Below are 22,112 nucleotides of genomic sequence, written 5' to 3' on the forward strand. Positions count from 1 at the left end.
CCCTAGCAGGGCAACGCCCTTGGATGAATTTTACGTGAGTTAAATACTGCAGCACTGCCTGGAACATCTATATTCCAGGATGAACAGTAACTATATCCTAGCAGGGGAATACCCTTGAATGAATTTTACGTGAGTGAAATACTGTAGCACTGCCTGGAACATCTGTATTCCAGGATGAACAGTAACAATACCCTAGCAGGGCAATGCCCTTGAATGAATTTTACGTGAGTTAAATACTGTAGCACTGCCTGGAACATCTGTATTCCAGGATGAACAGTAACAATACCCTAGCAGGAAAATGCCCTTGAATGAATTTTACATGATTTAAATTCTGTAGCACTGCCTGGAACATCTGTATTCCAGGATGAACAGTAACAACACCCTAACAGGAAAATGCCTTTGATTGAATTTTACGTGAGTTAAATACTGTAGCACTGCCTGGAACATCTGTATTCCAGGATGCACAGTAACAATACCCTAGCAGGGCAATGCCCTTGAATGAATTTTACGTGAGTTAAATACTGTAGCACTGCCTGGAACATCTGTATTCCAGGATGCACAGTAACAATACCCTAGCAGGGCAATGCCCTTGAATGAATTTTACGTGAGTTAAATACTGTAGCACTGCCTGGAACATCTGCATTCCAGGATGAACAGTAACAATAACCTAGCAGGAAAATGCCCTTGAAGGAATTTTACGTGAGTTAAATACTGTAGCGCTGCCTGGAACATCTGTATTCCAGGATGAACAGTAACAATAACCTAGCAGGAAAATGCCCTTGAAGGAATTTTACGTGAGTTAAATACTGTAGCGCTGCCTGGAACATCTGTATTCCAGGATGAACAGTAACAATAACCTAGCAGGGCAACGCCCTTGAATGAATTTTACGTGAGTTAAATACTGTAGTGCTGCCTGGAACATCTGTATTCCAGGATGAACAGTAACAATAACCTAGCAGGAAAATGCCCTTGAAGGAATTTTACGTGAGTTAAATACTGTAGCATTGCCTGGAACATCTGTATTCCAGGATGAACAGTAACAATACCCTAGCAGGGCGATGCCCTTGAATGAATTTTACGTGAGTTAAATACTGTAGCACTGCCTGGAATATCTATATTCCAGGATGAACAGTAACAATACTCTAGCAGGGCAATGCCCTTGAATGGATTTTACGTGAGTTAGATACTGTAGCACTGCCTGGAACATCTGCATTCCAGGATGAACAGTAACAATGCTCTAGCAGGACAATGCCCCAGAGACTGATCATATAAACATAAGATCAGTGCCCAAGCCCCCTGAATCCAGGAACGTCTGTATTTCAGAATGCCCTGGCAGGACAATGCCCTAGAGACTGACTATATACACATAAGATCAGCGCCCAAGCCCCCTGAATCCAGGAACATCTGTATTCTAGAATGTCTCAGCAGGACAATGCCCCCGAAACTGACCATATACACATATGATCCGTGTCCAAGCCCCCTTTCGTCCAAGCTAGGACCAGGGATATGATCATAAAAACTCTCTAAACGTTTTGATTAATCTGCTCCACCTAAGAGCAAATGCAGTGTCTGCGGATAGACTAAAAACTCTGAGACATTCAAAGCCCTTGTAACTCCTGGTAATTCTCTCTCTCTCTCCCTCTCTCTCTCTCTCTCTCTCTCTCTCTCTCTCTCTCTCTCTCTCCACCACTGTTCAGTCAAATTTAAGTTGTGATTTACAAGGGATTCTTGGGGTGGGCTATTGGCAACGTCCCTGCTTAGCAATCTACCAGACTGGGGTTCAAGTCCCGCTCAAGTTCGATAGTTTCTTGTAATGTCTACAACCTCACCATCCTTGTGAGCTAAGGCTTAGGGGTTAGGGGGAGCCTATTGGTCTACCTGCTGAATCATCAGCAGCCATTGCTTGGCCCTTCCTGGTCATAGCGTTGGCGGAGAGGGGCTTAGGCGCTGATCATATGGATATGGAGTCTCTAGGACATTGTCCTGCTAGCTAGGATAATGTCAATGTTCCTTGTCTCTGCCATTCATTAGTTTCCTTTAAACCTTTAAAATCCTTGAAATGTAGAATGAATGAATCATGATCACCTGAAGTACTTTTATTCTTGGACCCTTGAAATATTTTATAGCAAAAATTACATGATTTTTTCCGAAGTTCAGTGGTTCAATGATTCTAAGTTTAATTGCTAGAATCGTAGACTTGCAGCATGAAGGAAATGTTTAAAAGCTGTCAAAGCAAGAGCCTGTGTTTTACATAAGGTAAAGCAACCTAAACGTAAGCAAGTAAGGAAATGTCATTAATATCAGTTAACGCGGCGAAAGGGTTTAGCCTACGTATCGCCATGATCAGCAAAGCTGTACTAGTCAGGGCCACTCATACTAGGTTAGGTTGCTGTGAGCGATCAGACAAATATCTCCCACCATCACCAACCCTCATTGGCCAGTGTTTTGATGAAAATGGCCAAACCTTAGACATGAATTAACATATCTGAGGCCTTTGTCCTGCAGTGGACTAGAAACGACTGCAATTGATGTTGTTGTTGTTGTTGTTGTTCTTCTTCTTCTTCATCTTCTTGTATGTATACATATATATAAAATAAAAAGACATCTTTGCATTATAAAATACTGGATATCTTCAGTTATAATATATGCAAATTTTACTATGGACACCTATAAAATTCCTATATTCCAGGCGGCCTTAATGTTTTAAAGAAAGCCTCATTTACATTGCCCATGTGCTTTAGTTTAAACAAAGAGAGGCCTACAGAGGTCTCTTAGAGCATATAAAATATTTTTATCACAACATATAAGAAGTCTCTCTTTAGAACATGGATCGTAAGTCTCTCTCTCTCTCTCTCTCTCTCTCTCTCTCTCTCTCTCTCTCAATTAGACAAGATCTTAAGAACTTTGCAAACATTTAAACTAATTCACTCTACCCAAGAGCAAATGGAGTCTCAACGGATCGACTAAAAAGTCTTTGCGACATCCAAAATCCTTGAAACTATCTCTAACATAATTTCTTTATCTTCCTACTCAAGGTACGAAGTACGCGTCCCGTGGGACAACAAACCTGGTTTTCTCCTAGGGAACAGAAAGTGGACGGGTAAGATGGGGGACATACAAGAAGACAAGGCTGACGTCACCACCACGACGGCCCTGACTAACGAGAGAACCGCCGTCATAGATTTTGAGAGGACGGCTCCAGTTGATTTGCTCATCATCCTCTCTCTGAAGCCGCAGCTGTTGCCACAGTATCTCGTTATTATCAGACCTTTCACAGGTAAGATAAGGTTTAAATTTCTCCCAGATGGTTTGGACACGTTGAGGGAATGGGAAGTGGCTTGGTAGGAAGAGTATAATCAGACCTTTGTCATATAAGATATGGTTTAAAGTTCTCCCAGATGGTTTGGATATGTTAAGGGAATGGGAGACTTTGGGCTGGTGGGAAGAGTTTAATCAGACCTTTGTCATATAAGATATGGTTTAAAGTTCTCCCAGATGGTTTGGACACGTTAAGGGAATGGGAAACTATGGGCTGGTGGGAAGAGTATAATCAGACCTTTGTCATATAAGATAAGGTTTAAAGTTCTCCCAGATGGTTTGGACCCGTTAAGGGAATGGGAAACTATGGGCTGGTGGGAGGAGTATAATCAGACCTTTGTCATAGAAGATAAGGTTTAAAGTTCTCCCAGATGATTTGGACTCGTTAAGGGAATGAGAGACTGTGGCCTGGTGGGAAGAGTATAATCAGACCTTTCTCATGTAAGATAAGGTTTAAAGCTCTCCAAGATGGTTTGGACACGTTAAGGGAGTGGGAGACTGTGGGCTGGTGAAAGAGTTTAATCAGACCTTTCTCAGGTAAGATAAGGTTTAAAGTTCTCCACAATGATTTGGACACGTTAAGGGAATGGGAGACTGTGGGCTGGTGGAAGAGTATAATCATAACTTTACCAGGCAGAAAAATGAGTCGATTTGTGATGGTCTAGACAAGAGTAGAGAATGGAAGAGTGTAGACAGGTGAAAGGGTATGTAACTAAGAGATCTCTTCGACCTTTCTCAGGTAACGGAAGGATTTTTCAAAATTCAAGTTACACTCTTTTACATTTTCTATACTTAAACTGCTTCCTAAATGTAATAGAATTCAATTTACGTTCTTAAAAAATTTTATAAACTCAACCCCTCGTTCCTGAAGATTTTCTAAAGTATCCTATGTTTTTGATAACTAAAGTTTAGACTCGACTTATGATTATACGTATAACAAATGCAGTTTCCATTTTTCATTTTTCAGTGGAAGTCTGGTTATCCATTGCATTGTGCATCGTGCTCTGGGGATTATCATTCTGGGCGTTACAAAGGCTGTGGTCAATGTTCAACAGTGAGAAAGGTATAACATTAAACTATGCGATCTATTACAGTTGGGCTGTAATTCTGGATGACCCTCCGGGTCATACGCCATCTAGCGTCTCTGTCCAGGTAAGGTCAATACAAACATTATTATTATTATTATTATTATTATTATTATTATTACTATTATTTTTATTGTTATTAATATTATTATTATTATTATTATTATTATTATTATTATTTTTATTATCATCATTATTATTATTATTATTATTATTATTATTATTATTATTATTATTATTATTATTATTATTATGATTATTATTAATATTAATACTATTATTAATATTATTATTATTAGTATTATTATTATCATTATTGTTATTATTATTATTATTATTATTATTATTATTATTATTATTATTATTATTATTATTATTATTATTATCATTATTATCATTATTGTTATTATCATTATTATTATTATTATCATTATTATTATTATTATTATTATCATTAGCTAAGCTACAATCCCAGCTGGAAAAGCAGGAAGCTATAAGACTAAGGGCTCCAACAGGGAAAAACAGCTTATTGAGGAAAGGAAATAAGAAAGTAAATCAACTATAAGAGAATTAATGAACAATTGAAATAAATATATTAAGATCAGTAACGATATTACTGAATAGCCTCTCAGAGAACTAACTATTCTACCATAATCCCAAGTATCTTTCTAATCAAAACAATGTTTGAAATCCCAATCTTTGCCTTCACATACATCGAATAGTCTGGCCTATTCTTTCCACATTCTCCTCTGTCCTCACACACCTGACAACACTGGGAATACCAAATATTTTTCTTTGCACAAGGGATTAACTACTGTACTGTAATTGTTCAGTGGCTACTTTCCTCTTGGTAAGGGTAGAAGAGACTCTTTAGCTATGGTAAGCAGCTCTTCTAGGAGAGGGACACTACAAAATTAAACCATTATTCACTGGTCTTGGGTAGTGCCATAGCCTCTGTACCATGGTCTTCCACTAGCTTGGGTTAGAGTTCTCTTGCTTGAGGCTACACTTGGGCACGTTGTTCTATCTTATTTCTGTTCCTCTAGTTTGTTTGGAAGTTTATATATTTTATATATATGAAAGATCTAATTCAATGTTGTTACTGTTCTTAGAATATTTTATTTTTATTATTTATTACTTCACTTGTAGCTTATCTGTTTCCTTATTTCATTTCCTCACAGGGCTATTTTTCCCAGTTGAAGCCCTTGGTCTTATAGCATCTTGCTTTGCCAACTAGGGTTATAGCTTGACTTTTGACAATAATAATAATAATAATGATAATAATAATAATAATAATAAAAATAATAATAATAATAATAGAAATAATAATAAACATGTTCATCCCTCCCCAGATGTTAGTCGGATGGTGGCTCGTTTTCTCCTTACTGATCTCGACTGGATTCCGATCTTCCCTAGTGGCCCACTTGACAGTCCAGGGGAAGACCAAACCCATTGACAGTTTCCAGGACATTGTGAGACTCCACGGCTGGAAGTGGGGGATAGAGGACAGGATCTCAGGAGTTGCTTATCCTTACTTCAAGAAGAATACCGATCCTGTTGTCCAGAAAGTGGATCAGTCCATGCAGGTATAACTGTTATTTGGTCTTATCAAGATTTTTATCATTCTAAATTTCTTTGATTTTCATCTGCCTCTTTTACATTAGTCTATGGTATTGTCTTTCTCCATAGATCTTATCAGCTATGCATTTTTATTAAATACGGTTTCTTCTTTTAGTTGATCTATCACTAGCGAACTTGAGCAATTTTGGGTTTAGTTAGTATTTTGGAAGGGGGACCAATACTAATACAGACGCTGTTGACTCATAAGCTCTTTGAACATCTGTGAGAAGAAGAGTTTGTGACTGTCAACCTAACCCTATATATACATACTGAAAACCAGTGGGGTCACATACAAATATATACTTATTGGTGTGTCCAGTTGTATGTGCTCTGTTTTACCATATGTCTTCTTCTTTCACCAGATAATAAGTGTTCACGAAGGGTTGAAGAGGACCCTAGAAGGAGGCTTTTCTTTCCTTGTGACGAAAAATCGAATTAGATCGTTCAAGAGCTCCTACTCTGATAATTATGGTCAGACGCCATTTTACATCAGCAAGAGCGAATACGTATTGGCCCCCGACATTGGCTGGGGCTTTAGGTTAGTAAATCAGGCACATATAATTTTCATCAATCATGAGAGAGAGAGAGAGAGAGAGAGAGAGAGAGAGAGAGAGAGAGAGAATTACAAGGAATTACATGGATTTTGGATGTCTCAGAAACTTTTTAGTCCATCCGCAGAGACTCCAATTGCTCGTGGGTAGAGAGAGAGAGAGAGAGAGAGAGAGAGAGAGAGAGAGAGAGAGAGATGATTATAAGGAGTTACACGGATTTTGCATGTCTTCAAGACTTTTTGGCCCATCTGCGGAGACTTCATTTCCTGTTGGGTAGAGAGAGAGAGAGAGAGAGAGAGAGAGAGAGAGAGAGAGAGAGAATCTGACAATTATTGTGGTCTATAATCCTTTCAGAAAAGGAGCCCCATACCGCGATCAAATTTCCCAACTAATTAGCCGTTTATATGAGTGTGGAATCGCAAACTACTGGATGGAAGACATCATATCTTCCCGAGTCAAGATGACGGGAGATAAGTTGAAGGAAGACAAAAATCGGGGACTAGGGCAGACCGACGTCCTTCCAAAGGCAACGGTGAGGGGATAAAGAACTTTATTATTATTATTATTATTATTATTATTATTATTATTATTATTATTATTATTATTATTATTATTATTATTATTATTATTATTATTATTATTGTTGTTGTTGTTGTTGTTCTTGTTATTATTATTGTTTGCATTTATTATTATTATTATTATTATTATTATTATTATTATTATTATTATTATTATCTAAGCTACAACCTCAGCAGGAAAAAACAGGATTCTATAAGCCCAAGGGCTCTAACAAGGAAAAATAACTCAGTGAGGAAAATAAATAAACTTCAAAGGAAGTAATGAACAATTAAAATAACATAATTAAGAACGTTAACAACATTAGAATAGATATTTTATAAATCAACTATAAAAAGACACTCATGTCAGCCTGTTCAACAAAAGCTCAAGCTTATGTACATTTTCTTTTTCCTCACAGGATGAGAGCAGTAACACCATTATTCGAGTGAAGCACTTATTGGGCGTCTTCATATTGATCGTCCTTGGTTTCAGCATTGCAACGGCTGCCTTTCTCGGCGAGTACTTGATCCACAGATATTACAAGGACGGACAACGGGACGCAATCTAGGGAAAACTTTGAATTGTTTATTAAAAATTCGATAACATTAATTGTGTAAGAAAAAATCTAATAGGCTATAGTTCTGTGATATATTTACGCCATTTGCTCGATATTGCTTGTAGTTGTTTTATCAATAAAACAGCTTAATAAACTTGGATGATGAATATTAATAACTCTACCCCGATATCTACTACAGTTTGTGACCTAAGCGTACCACTTGACTGTAATTTGTCTCTTAGTGTTCAAATAGATAACGTAGTAAAGAATCAACTGGATGAATATTCTATACAGAAACTTGTGATAAACTGGGTTATTACCAGGATTGACTACTGCAACTCCATCTACTACAAGCTACCCAAAGTCCAGCTCAAGAAATTACAAAACATGATAAACAGAGGAGCAAGGATGATAAAAAGCTACCCCACGCCGAGAAAGGGTTACTGTTATATCCTACTACGTGAATTACACTGGCTGCCCATAAAAGCTAGAATGGAGTTCAAGATATGTACAAAAACCCACCAAGTTATTAGAACCGGACGTCCAAGATATTTAAAAACCATTGCTACTCACCGTGCAGCTAAAGATCGTGTAGACACGAGAATAGTTACAGATGACTTCAAATTATTGGAGCCAAAATGTATATCTATTGTAGGTTTTAGAGTTTTTGAATATGCGACACAAAGACTATATAAAAAGCAGTCGGACTCCAAATAGACGTCCAAAAAGATTGAAAATATCAAAGGTTTTAAGAAGGAATGGAAGACTTACTTGTTTTCTAAGTACTTCAAGGATGTGGTCTTGACAATTAACACAAAATACGATGTGAAATACTCTATATATATATATATATATATATATATATATAAGGATGTATAAGACAAACTGATTCTTGAAGATCTTCCACTGTGTAATACGAACAGGAAAACAGCATTTCAAGCAAGTTAATATTTAACAGTCTACTGCAGTTTTGGAGGCATTCCTTCATACAGATGGCAACGTAGGCTTCTTATTTGGACAACATCAGTTACTCCATATACTTATCAAGTTATAAAGCAGTTATAATAAGATCTTAGAATAGGCATACAGTAAAACTTACGGTTTAAATTGAATTAACTCTTCAGATAATTACAGGGAGATTACTGTGAGAATCTTAATGCTCTGTTAAGAAAAAAAGTGAAAATTGCATTAAATATTTAAGTCATCCTGACTTGCACCGAGAATCACATTTTCTTTAATAACTTTCTCATGAAAGAAAATGATAAATATCAAAATGTTATGGGGGACTTGTATAGAAGTTTTACACCCTTCTTAAAACTTTTAAATATTAAGTGTAGAGGGCTGTTTATGATTTGATAATAAATTATGAGAAAATTACGCATTGAAAATGAGTTATACATTTAATTATAATCTAAAAATAATAAGATTTTTAAGAAATATGATTAGCAAAATGCTCCCTTTCGGTGGCATGACACCCTTCTAAAACTTTTTAGAATTAAGTGTAGGGAACTGTTTATGGTTTGATAATAAATTATGAGGAAATTATGTATTTAAAATGAGCTATATATTTAATTATAATCTAAATATAATAAGATTTTTTAAGAAATAAAATAAGCAAAATGCTCCCTTTTGGTGGCATGACGCTCAAGATTGAACATATGGCTCCCCGACGGAGTTAACAATGTAAACAAACTACGGTCAACGAATACAAATCACCGTGGCTACGTAGTCCAGCATTTATAGTGATTTAACGTTCTTAAATTACATAAAATCTTAACTATGGAATTTTTAGATTATATTGTTACCTTTATCTTCAAATGGAATCTTTGTATACTGGTGTTTAATTTCTTCACGTTGGTGATTAGCGTGGGTGGACTCGTAGTCCAGTTTTCGAAGAAAATTCCCGTCCCGGACTTTTTCCTGCAGGCTTTCAAATTTGGAAAGATGGCACACGATGCTCGTCCGTGGAAAATTATCTCGCTGATGGAAGTACCAAAAAGGTAAGATGCAGTTCTTACATCCTACTAAACCTAGTACAAGATAATGTAAAAAGTCTTTATATAGGTACAGTGGTAACGTGTTTGCCTAGCATTCGCATGGCAGCAGATGGATCCCCGTCCAGAACTGTGAGTAAGCTGTATACTGGGGAGGCCACTGCTGTGGTAGGGCACCTTTATATGCCAGCAACAGGCCTGGTAACCGGACGATATGTAAAGGTTAAAGGTGTCTGGTTTCAGTTCCAATTTCATCACGATAGATGCTCACCAGAACGTCAGCCGGGCAAGCCCAACTCCTGTCACTGGGGTTCCCAACCATAGCAGTGGCCTCCCCAGTAAACAGCTTAAACTCACGGCCCATGGCACGGATCGATCTGCTGCCATGCGTATGCGAGGCGAACACGTTACCGCTGTACTAGCCAGGAATCTTTCCTATTGCCATCAATCATACTTTATTCTATTTATAAGTATGTTGGTTAATGTACTAATGGAACCTTTTTATATCAATTGTTAATTTGTTCTCATCATTTATTTATTTCCTTATTTCTTTTCCTTACTGGGCTATTTTTCCCTATTGGAGCCCTTGGGCTTATAGCATCTTGCTTTTCCAACTATGGGTGTAGCTTGGCTAGTAATAATAATAATGATAACAGCGGCCAGTTCCTTCCAGTAAGTGTAAGAAGTGGACACCAACTAACTTAAACTTTCTCCCCCTAACCTAACCTACAAGCCGTGTCCTTACCTACTTACCTAACTGGGGGTGCTAACGCCCCCTGCCACCGCCCTTACATTGCCGTATTCTCAGTCAGCCGTCATCATACATATAGGTGGCCGCTATCATACATACACCCCGTACTAACACTAATTATTCGCTTACTGGCCTCCACTCCGCCGTGGCTAGCTATGCTTGCAAATAAAAGTTATTTCATTGCTACTCTGTTCTGGTAAGCAGTACATGTTGCGCTACAAGCGTTAACCGAGTGCGTGAGTATTTTTGGCGAACAAAAAATCGGTGACCTGACCACCTACACACTACCCAAAAAGTAGTTCCCTGGTGCCTAAAAAACTGTAATACTAAAACCTGTTTGTTGGGACAGGGTAAGTTAAGAATACGAAACTCTAAGGGGGATGTGGCATAGCTCCGTCCGGTAGGTAAGGATACAGCGCCTAGGTTAGGTTAGGTGGTGTTTTTATGTCTGTTTCTCTTGTGAAATTTGTTTTTTTAGTCTGCCCCCAAGGAACTACAAAGGCTCCCTTAGCTGAAATTGAAATCATCTTCACATTTATAGTACATTTCACCTTCAGCACATTATGAATCCGGCCACTATAAAAGTAAGAACATTTAGTGACTAGAAGGTAAAAAAGCTGCAAACTGTCTGTCTCTTGATAAATCTTCACAAAATACAGACTATTAACCTTTTGGTTACCCCAGCTGTGACAAAATTACTGTCAGTCTCATGACTTTTGGCCAGGGAGCAATAACTTATCAACCTTCTTAAGTTGACGTTTTGCAGTATAACTAACAAAAAATAGACACTGGAAATGGTATTAGCTAAATAAATTTTCTATGATGTAGTATGGTTACATGAGCCGTCATCGGATCATCAGAAGATTAAGCTTAATTCCAGGGGTAAAGATTTACTATAGTACAATATTCTTAATGATGAAAATAATAAGTGTTCCAGGAATATTTAAAGGTACTTTATATGATTCTGATGGAAATACTTGAGATAAATCATTTTTTTTCCTAATTAGTGGTATTTTAAAATTCTTGTACAGTAGTGACAAAAAACTACATATTAAAAGGGAAACAAATATAAGGGCACCATCTAACCTGAGATTCCCTACCTAACCTAACTTAGGAGCCTTTCCTTACCTACTGCCGTATCCTTAGCTTACCCTAAGACTAAGTCGTAACTCTGTGTTAACTTCCCAACGGCCTTCACTCCTGAAAGTGGGTTATTCAGACGTATTCCGTAGTTTACATTTGGACAACATATCCTATAGAATGATGAAGGTTCTCCAGTGATTAATGACTATTTACATTTGGTATGGGGTTAACAACACCTGTGACATCTCCGTGCTCAGACTGTTTAGAGGTTGTCAGAAGTCATTACCAAACCTCTTATATAGGACTAAGTGCTCTGACATTTTCAGGAAAGGTCAAACCAGTCAGATTTTAGTTTGTAGTGACTTCCACCCCCATTATTATTGTTATTATTATTATTACTTACTAATCTACAACCCTAGTTGGAAAAGCAGGATGCTATAAGGCCAAGGGTTCCAACAGGGAAAAAATAGTCCAGTGATGAAAAGAAATAAGGAAATAAATAAACTATAAGGAAAGTAATGAACAATTGAAATAAAATATTTTAAGAACAGTACAACATTAAAATAAATCTGTTATACGTAAACTAAAAACTTAAAAAAGGAAGAGAAATAAGATAGAATAGTGTGCCCGAGTATACCATCAAGCAAGAGAATTTACTCCATGACAGTGGGAGATCATGGTACACAGGTTATGGTAATAAGGATAAATCTCCTATTAAAGGACAATAGTTTGTATTTATTTAGGAAGAAATTATAAAATTTTAAGTAATTTGTATTTTTAAATATTTAACTTAGCCGGTGAATATATAATAGCTGCAACTCTGCGGCTCGACAGAAAACACACTCAAAAAACTCGCGAGCGATCGCTATGAAGGTTGCGGGTGTGCCCACCAGCGCCAACTGTCGGCCAGATACCACTCTTGTATGTAAACAAAACCTTCAATTCTTCTCTGTCGACGTTGACGACAAGACGTATTCATACTCGCTGTAGAACCTGGAGTTTTCCCATCATATTTGGTGAAGTACTTTATTTTGGTTTGAGCTTTCGCAGTGCAGGTGTTTTTCCTCAACATAAACTCTTGAAGTCTTTATTGAATCGGATTATTTGTTGATGACTTGGATTGTTTTTGGAATTTTCTTTGACTAATTCAAAATGGCTGACCCTTCTCAAGTACCTAGATTTCGAAAGTGTAATGCTAGGGACTGTATAGGCGTCTTCCAAAGGCTTCTCTCGACCCACATACTGTTTGTTCCAATTGTCGGGGTAAAACCTGTCAATTGGGAGATCGGTGTGAGGAATGCGTGGGCCTTTCGGAATTCGATTGGCTCGAATACGATAAATATGCACGTAGACTAGAGAGAGATAGGGTAAGGAGAAGTTCATCTAGGTCCGTAGATTTTTCCTCTCCACATGCCCCTGAACCTAATCCTTCCCCTGTAGTGGTTGTTCCTAACCCCCCTTCTAGCACTCAGGAACCGTCTATGCAAGACATGTTACGTGCTATTCATGCCTTGGGGGAGAGAGTTGAAGCGTTAGCAAGTGACCGTAATCAACTCATGGCTGACGTGAAGGAACTTAAGTGCCATAGTGCCACGGCGGAAAATGGGAAAGTGATTAGTGCGCAAAGTGTTGTGAACAGTGTTGCGACCGAGGGTTCGTCTGTTCGTGCCTGTCGTTCACCTAGTCCGGGACCTCTTGCAAGCTCCCAAGCCCAGGGGAGAAGTAATGTCGTACGACTTATGGGTTCGAGAGGCCTTGATCAGCGAACAGACGTTCCCTCTATGGTATCAGGCGTATCTCCTCAAGATCGCCCCTACCATAAGACGAGAGAGCCCATTTTTACCTCGTCTTCCGAAGGCTTTTCACGCAAGAAACCATGGAGCAAGGTTTCTAGGCGTCTTAAACGGAAGTCGGTCCCTTCAGGACAGGTCCAACGTCCTGGATGTAGTCATTTGGACAGTTCGGACCCGTTGCTGTCATCGGATGACTGCTCGCCGCCTAAGCAAGGCAAAGTTGTGCCGTCTCAGATGCTAACCCCGTCTGTTACCGCACCCGTTCCCGTAGACCCTAAATGGGTTATACTGCAGGACATGCAGTCTAAGCTTGCGTCCCTTATGGAAGACTACAATGCAGATAAGGTTTCCGTTGAGCCTAGCCGTTTATCTCATAGAAATTCTGGCCTTCAGCCACCCAAGCGTTCTGTTGTGCGTCCTGTTGACGTTGGTGTAGCCATCTCACGTCAAACGGTTGGGGTAGTACCACACTCGATGCGGTCTCGTGTGGATTTTCAGCCGCATGTGGACGTTAGGCAACTCGCTGATGCGACTGGTGACGTTCAGGACGTTCGCCAACCATCGGAGTTGACTTGTTTTGACGCTGTGCGTCAACCTCCGCAACCTAGAGTTGTTTTGACTGCGCAGCCTAGGCGGTCTAAGCAGTCTCGGGTGGACGCTGTGCGTCCTCACGCACCTGTTGTTGTTGATAGTTCCCAGACTGTCAAGCAGTTTCAGGACGCTGCGTCCTGCTCCGCCACTTATGCACCAGTGCGGGTGGACGCTGCGTGTCAAGCATTGCCAACCCCTTTGCTTGTTTCTCATCAGTTGTCAGATGAGGAACTTTCGGATGAGGACGTTGCTGACCCTCAGCCTGAGGATCATCCTTCAGATATTGATGAGCCTAGAGCAGTTCCGCCATCTATGGACTTTAAAAAAGTCATGCTCATTTTTAAAGAGTTGTTTCCTGAACACTTTGTCTCTGTGGCTCCTCGTTCGCCACCGTCTGAGTTTGTTTTAGGCGTACCTGCTGACATGCCAGCCTTTACAAAACTCGTTCTCTCTCGCTCATCCAAGAGAGCTTTACGGCTGTTAGGCGATTGGTTGGAAACCAAGAGGAGTTTAGGGAAGACGGCCTTTGCCTTCCCCCCATCTAAACTCTCGTCTAGATCGAGCGTCTGGTATGCCACGGGAGAAGTTCTCGGCTTGGGAGTTCCTGCCTCTGCCCAGGGCGACTTCTCAAGTCTTGTAGACTCTCCCCGACGCCTAGCCATGAGACGGTCGAAGATTAGTTGGTCATCCTCAGACCTTGACCATCTACTTAAAGGCATTTTTAGAGCGTTTGAAGTTTTCAACTTCCTTGATTGGTGTTTGGGAGCCTTGAGTAGGAAAATCTCATCGGCCGATAGAGATGTCTCCTTGCTCATTATGTCCTGCATGGATAAGGCCATCCGCGATGGATCCAATGAGCTCTCCTCTTCGTTTACTTCAGGAGTCCTAAAGAAGCGAGAGTCTCTGTGCTCTTTTCTGTCAGCAGGAGTGACGCCCTGTCAACGATCTGAGCTACTCTTTGCCCCTTTATCTAAGTTCTTGTTTCCTGAACATTTAGTTAAGGACATAGCGTTGTCTCTAGTGCAGAAGGACACCCATGACTTGGTAGCGTCCTCTGCTCGTAAAGGGACCTCTTCGACTACCTTTTCTGCTAGACCTAGGATAGACACTCCAGCGTCCAGGTTTATTCCGCCCTTTCGTGGCAGAGCCCCCAGCAGGGGAAGTACTCGTGCCGAAGGAAAGAAAGGAAAGAGGAAAGGAGCCAAGTCCTCGCGTGGCAGAGTCTGACTGCCCGCAGCTTCAGACAGCAGTAGGTGCCAGACTCAAGAACTTCTGGCGAGCCTGAGAGAAGAGAGGCGCAGATCAACAGTCTGTGAGGTTGCTCAGAGAGGGGTACAAAATTCCATTTGTACACAAACCTCCTCTAGCGATTTCCCCCATCGATCTCTCTCCCAAGTACCGAGAGGAAGCAAAGAGGCAAGCCCTGAAACTAGAAGTGTCTCTTTTGCTAGAGAAGGGAGCGGTGGTCAAAGTCTCGGACCTTCAATCACCGGGGTTTTACAACCGTCTCTTCCTAGTACCGAAGAAGACAGGAGGTTGGAGACCGGTGCTAGACGTCAGTGCTCTGAACGTCTTTGTCACAAAGACAAAGTTCACAATGGAGACCACGAAGTCAGTCTTAGCAGCGGTCAGAAAGGGAGACTGGATGGTCTCTCTCGACCTAAGAGACGCATACTTCCACATCCCCATTCACTCAGATTCCCAACCTTTTCTGAGATTTGTGTTCGACAATGTGGTGTACCAGTTTCGGGCCCTGTGCTTTGGCCTAAGTCCTGCTCCTCTCGTGTTTACGAGGCTTATGAGGAATGTGGCAAAATTCCTCCATTTATCGGGTATCCGAGCCTCCCTTTACTTGGACGACTGGCTTCTCAGAGCCTCGTCCAGTCATCGCTGTCTGAAGGATCTCAATTGGACATTGGATCTGACCAAGGAATTGGGACTTCTGGTCAATATGGAAAAGTCTCAGCTGATCCCATCCCATACTATACTGTATTTAGGGATGGAGATTCGCAGTCCAGTTTTTCGGGCTTTTCCGTCTGCCCCCAGAATAGATCAAGCCCTGCTCGTAATCCAAAGGATGTTGAAGAGAGAACGTTGCTCAGTCAGGAATTGGATGAGTCTAGTAGGAACTCTATCATCCCTGGAGCAGTTTGTCTCGCTAGGAAGGCTACACCTCCGACCTCTACAATTCCATCTAGCGTTTCACTGGAAAAAGGACAAGACGCTAGAGGCGGTCTCGATCCCGATTTCCGAAACAGTAAAGGCTTGCCTGAATTGGTGGAAAGACAATATCAGTCTACGAGAGGGACTTCCTCTAGCAGTTCAGAAACCAGACCACGTTCTTTTCTCAGACGCATCGGATCTGGGTTGGGGTGCGACACTGGACGGTCGGGAATGCTCAGGTCTGTGGACCTCAAGTCAGAGGAGCATGCACATCAACGGCAAGGAGCTTTTGGCAGTAAACCTGGCCTTGATGAGCTTCGAGGGTCTCCTTCGAGACAAAGTGGTGGAGATCAACTCGGACAACACCACAGCCATGGCGTACATTTCCAAGCAAGGAGGCACCCACTCCCTGACACTGTACGAGATTGCAAGGGACCTGCTCGTCTGGTCAAGAGATCGAGGCATCTCCCTGGTGACGAGATTTATCCAGGGCGACTTGAACGTTCTAGCAGATTGCCTCAGTCGGAGGGGTCAGGTAATTCCTACCGAATGGACCCTCCACAAGGACGTGTGCAAGAGGCTTTGGGCGACTTGGGGTCAACCCACAATAGACCTCTTTGCAACCTCGATGACCAAGAGGCTTCCAATCTATTGCTCTCCAGTACCAGACCCAGCAGCAATACATATAGACGCCTTTCTCCTAGATTGGTCTCACCTAGACCTATACGCATTCCCACCATTCAAGATTGTCAACAAGGTACTGCAGAAATTCGCCTCTCACGAAGGGACAAGGTTGACGTTAGTTGCTCCCCTCTGGCCCGCGAGAGAATGGTTCACCGAGGTACTTCGATGGCTGGTAGACTTTCCAAGAAGTCTTCCTCTAAGAGTAGACCTATTACGTCAGCCCCACGTAAAGAAGGTACACCAAAGCCTCCACGCTCTTCGTCTGACTGCCTTCAGACTATCGAAAGACTCTCTAGAGCTAGAGGCTTTTCGAAGGAGGCAGCCAGTGTGATTGCAAGAGCGAGGAGAGCTTCTACCATTAGAGTTTACCAATCGAAGTGGGAAATCTTCCGAGACTGGTGCAAGTCAGTATCTGTATCCTCGTCCAGTACCTCTGTAGCCCAAATCGCTGATTTTCTCTTATACCTGAGAAGAGTTCGCTCTCTTTCAGCTCCCACGATCAAGGGCTACAGGAGCATGTTGGCTTCGGTCTTCCGGCATAGAGGCTTAGATCTTTCCAACAACAAAGATCTACAAGATCTCCTTAAGTCTTTTGAGACCTCTAAGGAACGTCGTTTGGCTACTCCTGGATGGAACTTAGATGTGGTCCTAAGATTCCTCATGTCAGACAGGTTTGAGCCTTTACATTCAGCCTCCCTGAAGGATCTCACTCTTAAGACTCTTTTCCTGGTGTGCTTGGCCTCGGCTAAAAGAGTCAGTGAGCTTCATGCCTTCAGCAAGAACATCGGTTTTTCGACAGAAAAAGCCACTTGTTCCCTTCAACTTGGTTTCCTGGCCAAGAATGAACTGCCTTCTCGTCCTTGGCCTAAATCTTTTGATATTCCTAGCTTGTCAGAGATCGTAGGCAACGAACTAGAGAGAGTACTATGCCCCGTTAGAGCTCTTAAGTTCTATTTAGCTCGTACTAAGCCTTTATGAGGTAAATCTGAAGCGTTATGGTGTTCGGTTAAGAAACCATCCTTACCTATGTCAAAGAATGCTTTGTCATATTTTATCAGACTTTTAATACGAGAAGCCCATTCCCACTTGAGTGAGGAAGACCGATCTTTGCTTAAGGTGAAGACGCACGAGATTAGAGCTATAGCAACTTCCGTGGCCTTCAAGCAAAATAGATCTCTGCAAAGTATCATGGACGCGACCTTTTGGAGAAGCAAGTCAGTGTTCGCGTCATTTTACTTGAAAGATGTCCAGACTCTTTACGAGGACTGCTACACACTGGGTCCATTCGTAGCAGCGAGTGCAGTAGTGGGTGAGGGTTCAACCACTACACTTCCCTAATTCCATATCCTTTTAATCTGTCTCTTGAAATGTTTTTAATATTGTTTTATGGGTTGTACGGAAGGCTAAGAAGCCTTTCGCATCCTGGTTGATTTGGCGGGTGGTCAAAGTCATTTCTTGAGAGCGCCCAGATTAGGGGTTTGATGAGGTCCTGTTGTATGGGTTGCAGCCCTTGATACTTCAGCTCCTGGGAGTCTGTCAGCATCCTAAGAGGATCGCTGGGCTCCGTGAGGAAGACAGACTTACAAGGCAGAGTAATCGTCTAAGTCAACTTCCTTACCAGGTACTGTACCTATATATTTTGGTTTTGTTATATTGATAACTGTCAAAATGAAAAAACTCTTAGCTTATACGCTGTAAACATAATTAACTCTGGTCTCTACCCACCTCCTTGGGTGTGAATCAGCTATTATATATTCACCGGCTAAGTTAAATATTTAAAAATGATATTTTAATTATAAAATAAATTTTTGAATATACTTACCCGGTGAATATATAAATTAAATGACCCTCCCTTCCTCCCCAATAGAGACGCAGCGGGACGAGAAGAATTGAAGGTTTTGTTTACATACAAGAGTGGTATCTGGCCAACAGTTGGCGCTGGTGGGCACACCCGCAACCTTCATAGCGATCGCTCGCGAGTTTTTTGAGTGTTTTCTGTCGAGCCGCAGAGTTGCAGCTATTATATATTCACCGGGTAAGTATATTCAAAAATTTATTTTATAATTAAAATATCATTTTAAGAACAGTAACAAAATTAAAATAAATCTGTTATACTTAAACTATAAAAACTTAAAAAAGGAAGAGAGATAAGATAGAATAGTGTGCCTGAGTGTACTATCAAGCAAGAGAATTTACTCCATGACAGTGAGAGATCATGGTACACAGGCTATGGTAATAAGGATAAATCTCCTATTAAAGGACAATAGTTTGTATTTATTTAGGAAGAAATTATAAAATTTTAAGTAATTTGTATTTTTCCTAACTATACAAACGTGAGTCCTTTTTAGTAACGTTTCCTGTCTCAACCATCCTGCAAACCCCAACCCTAAGGACAAGAGTGGGTGTCTAGTAGACTGGCGAGTAGTTGGGGCATAAATTGCATAGGCCTTTCCAGCTATACTGATGTCATACTCATATTAAAAGATTCAGTTTGTTTAGATAGCAAAAATACAAACTACTTTAGAATATTGTGATTTAAACAAGCATGAATAGAAAGCATTTTACCAATATATATGCCACACAAGTACAGTATAATTTGTGATTATAATGTTTTTTAAGCAAAAGATTAAATAACCTGAAAGTTTCCTTATTGTTTTTTTTTTACTTTTCAGATGGTTTATCCATTTTTACATCAGCGCATCAATTATAATTACCCTAACAGCCCTTCAAATGTGGAGCATTTACATTATGGGAAATCCAATGTTACACTGGACCAGTTTTATCCTAGACATCCTTACTATCCAGGAAAGGAAATCTGGAGGTTAGTTTGATTTACTCTATTCCTACACGAGTACGAAACATCGTCCTTTAATTGGATCATTATTTTCTCCTTTGCGAATAAAAACTTTCTTCCTTTTAATTTGGAGATGAATCTAGCACAGCTGGAACTCGGGCATCTAGCTTTGGATGAGGTGTCTGTAGTTATCTATAGTTACCTACCAGTAGCAGGGAAACCTCGCCTCTTGCCAATGCACTGAAGTCACTTTGATTCTGGCCGCCGACTAACACAGATGTGCTGTCGGTGCTCATACAAACTTAACTTTTTGTAACTTTTGTTTCTTTCCTTTTCAGAAGTAAATGTTTGCCTGATGTCGGGAGTGTCAAGTAAATGCGGCACTTTTATGAGTATCAGAGAGGTGGATCCTCATATTTTGTGCCCTTCATGTCTGGGGTGCATTCGCTGTTTAGATTCTCCCATAAAGGAATGTAGGGAGTGGTCACCCTCCCAGTGGCAGGTGTATGGCAGGAGGATAAAGAAGGAATAATGCAATTCTTCCCCCTCAGAGTCATTCTCAAGGTCAAAGAAAGCAAATAAACCTGTTCTTTTAACCATCGGTACTTTCCCCTCTGACCCATAACCGTCGGTCTCTTTCGGGATCAAGACGGGTAGGAGTGGTGGCGAATTAACTCTTGATTAAATCTCGGCACAGAGAGATTAATTTGTGTCCCTTAGTGAAATAGGTGAGCCTCTCCCTCGGGAGGAGCTCGTTAATGATAATTTACTTGCAGTTGATGGTGTTATGCTATGCCTATGGACTTACCTTGGACTGAAAGGTACACTATCCAAAGAAGGGCTAGCTTTAGCACTTAACCCTTTTACCCCCAACACTATTTTTGAACTTTCCAATCCTTAACCCCCAAGCCTTTTTTTTTTCAAGCACATTTTGCATTATGTTTTATTTTTTAAATTGCTCTAACAGCCTTAATTTTTGTCATGGAGAGGTCAGGTTGGTTTCATTATTTTGGAAAATGCCTGAAGTTTCTCATAAAGTTATCAAAAATATGCAAAAATGTAAAAAAGCAGTTTTTTGCAAGGACGTACCGGTACGTCCTTGGGGGTAAATGGATGAGTTTTGTGAAACGTACCAGTATGTCCATTGGGGGTAAAAAGGTTAATCCCATGCAAGGGAATGTGACAAATTTACACGATTTTGACCTTCAGCTTGAACTTGAGCAGCCAGCTAACATTCCACCCTCTAGTCAGACTTAACTGTTTGCCCTACACCCTATGATGTTGGCGAGGGACTCCATATCAGAAGGAACTACAGTAGCTCTCCTTCCCACAAGAGATCCCATACCCCTTCCAACTGGGATAATCATGCTTGCTCTCACAAGTCTCTAGAGCAGCGTACTTTCTCAATTTCTGATAAGCATGCTCACGAGCAATACGTCTCTGAGGACGCAAAATGTCTGGACTCGGATTCATCATTTACTGATAAGCGCACTGCCTTGCGCATGCCTTCGCCCCCGATAAAGTAGGAAGAGCTTGCCTCACCAGACCTTGTAGATGGTATACTCGCTCATTTATGACACGCACTACAACAGCGCGCTCCCACACATATTGGTATGCTCAGTAGATATCAAAATCAGCCATTGGTCTCACACTCGCCTATGGAGCATACAATGACACGCTCGCACTCTGACTTGCCTAATAGCAGTGAGCATAGTTTTAGAAGAACGTGTAGTAGGTTGGCCATGGTACCAGCCGCCCATTGAGATACTACCGCTAGAGAGTTATGGAGTCCTTTGACTGGCCAGACAGTACTACATTGGATCCTTCGCTCTGGTTACAGTTCTTTCCCTTTGCCTACACAGACACCGAATAGTCTGGCCTATTCTTTACATATTCTCCTCTGTCCTCATACACCTGACAACACTGAGATTGCCAAACAATTTTTCTTCACCCAAGGGGTTAACTACTGTAATGTAATTGTTCAGTTGCTACTTTCTTCTTGGTAAGGGTAGAAGAGACTCTTTAGTTATGGTAAGCAGCTCTTCTAGGAGGACACTCCAAAATCAAACCAATGTTCTCTAGTCTTGGGTAGTGCCATAGCCTCTGTACCATGGTCTTCCACTGTCTTGGGTTAGAGTTCTCTTGCTTGAGGGTACACTCGGGCACACTATTCTATCTACTTTCTCTTCTTGTTTTGTTAATGTTTTTATAGTTTATATAGGAAATATTTATTTCAATGTTACGTGTACTGTTCTTTAAAATATTTAATGTTTCCTTTTTTCCTTTCCTCACTGGGCTATTTTCCCTGTTGGGGCCCCTGGGCTTATAGCATCCTGCTTTTCCAACTAGTGGACTTGTGTACTCCAACTTTAGTGCACTCTCCAGTAAGAGAAACAATTCAAGTTTCCCTGATCCGCGAGTGCCTCCAATGAGTGTGTCTTGGTGTGCAATGTGCAAGCACTCTGGATATACGCATAAACAAATTAGCAATCGACTCTCACTTATCCCCTAACCAGATGAATGGGGGATAGCTGTTATAGATGCGTGCAAGCACCATAGCAATGCACGCTC

At 40.8% G+C, this 22,112-nt stretch overlaps 3 protein-coding genes across 3 annotated transcripts in view; all 3 read left to right on the plus strand.

Moving 5' to 3' along the window:
* Positions 1-7,789, plus strand: part of LOC137632886 (glutamate receptor ionotropic, delta-1-like) — an 8,599-nt gene extending 810 nt beyond the window's left edge. The window contains exons 3-8 of the mRNA XM_068364980.1: positions 3,036-3,277; positions 4,286-4,470; positions 5,756-5,989; positions 6,386-6,561; positions 6,929-7,106; positions 7,551-7,789. Of these exons, the coding sequence (XP_068221081.1) occupies positions 3,036-3,277; positions 4,286-4,470; positions 5,756-5,989; positions 6,386-6,561; positions 6,929-7,106; positions 7,551-7,700 (1,165 nt within the window). The 3' untranslated portion in view covers positions 7,701-7,789. The remainder of the gene's footprint in view (positions 1-3,035; positions 3,278-4,285; positions 4,471-5,755; positions 5,990-6,385; positions 6,562-6,928; positions 7,107-7,550) is intronic.
* Positions 7,790-7,850: 61 nt separating this feature from the next.
* On the plus strand, positions 7,851-8,405 carry LOC137632887 (uncharacterized). Its single transcript, XM_068364981.1, has one exon. It carries the CDS (start codon positions 7,851-7,853, stop codon positions 8,403-8,405), a length of 555 nt encoding a protein of 184 aa, XP_068221082.1.
* Positions 8,406-9,358: 953 nt separating this feature from the next.
* LOC137632894 (polyprenol reductase) overlaps positions 9,359-22,112 on the plus strand; it is a 36,501-nt gene continuing 23,747 nt past the window's right edge. Inside the window, exons 1-2 of the mRNA XM_068364988.1 lie at positions 9,359-9,688; positions 19,420-19,568. Coding sequence (XP_068221089.1) covers positions 9,468-9,688; positions 19,420-19,568 — 370 coding nt within the window. The 5' untranslated portion in view covers positions 9,359-9,467. The remainder of the gene's footprint in view (positions 9,689-19,419; positions 19,569-22,112) is intronic.

This window comes from Palaemon carinicauda, chromosome 42 (genome assembly GCF_036898095.1).
Source record: "Palaemon carinicauda isolate YSFRI2023 chromosome 42, ASM3689809v2, whole genome shotgun sequence".
Lineage (NCBI taxonomy): Eukaryota > Metazoa > Arthropoda > Malacostraca > Decapoda > Palaemonidae > Palaemon > Palaemon carinicauda.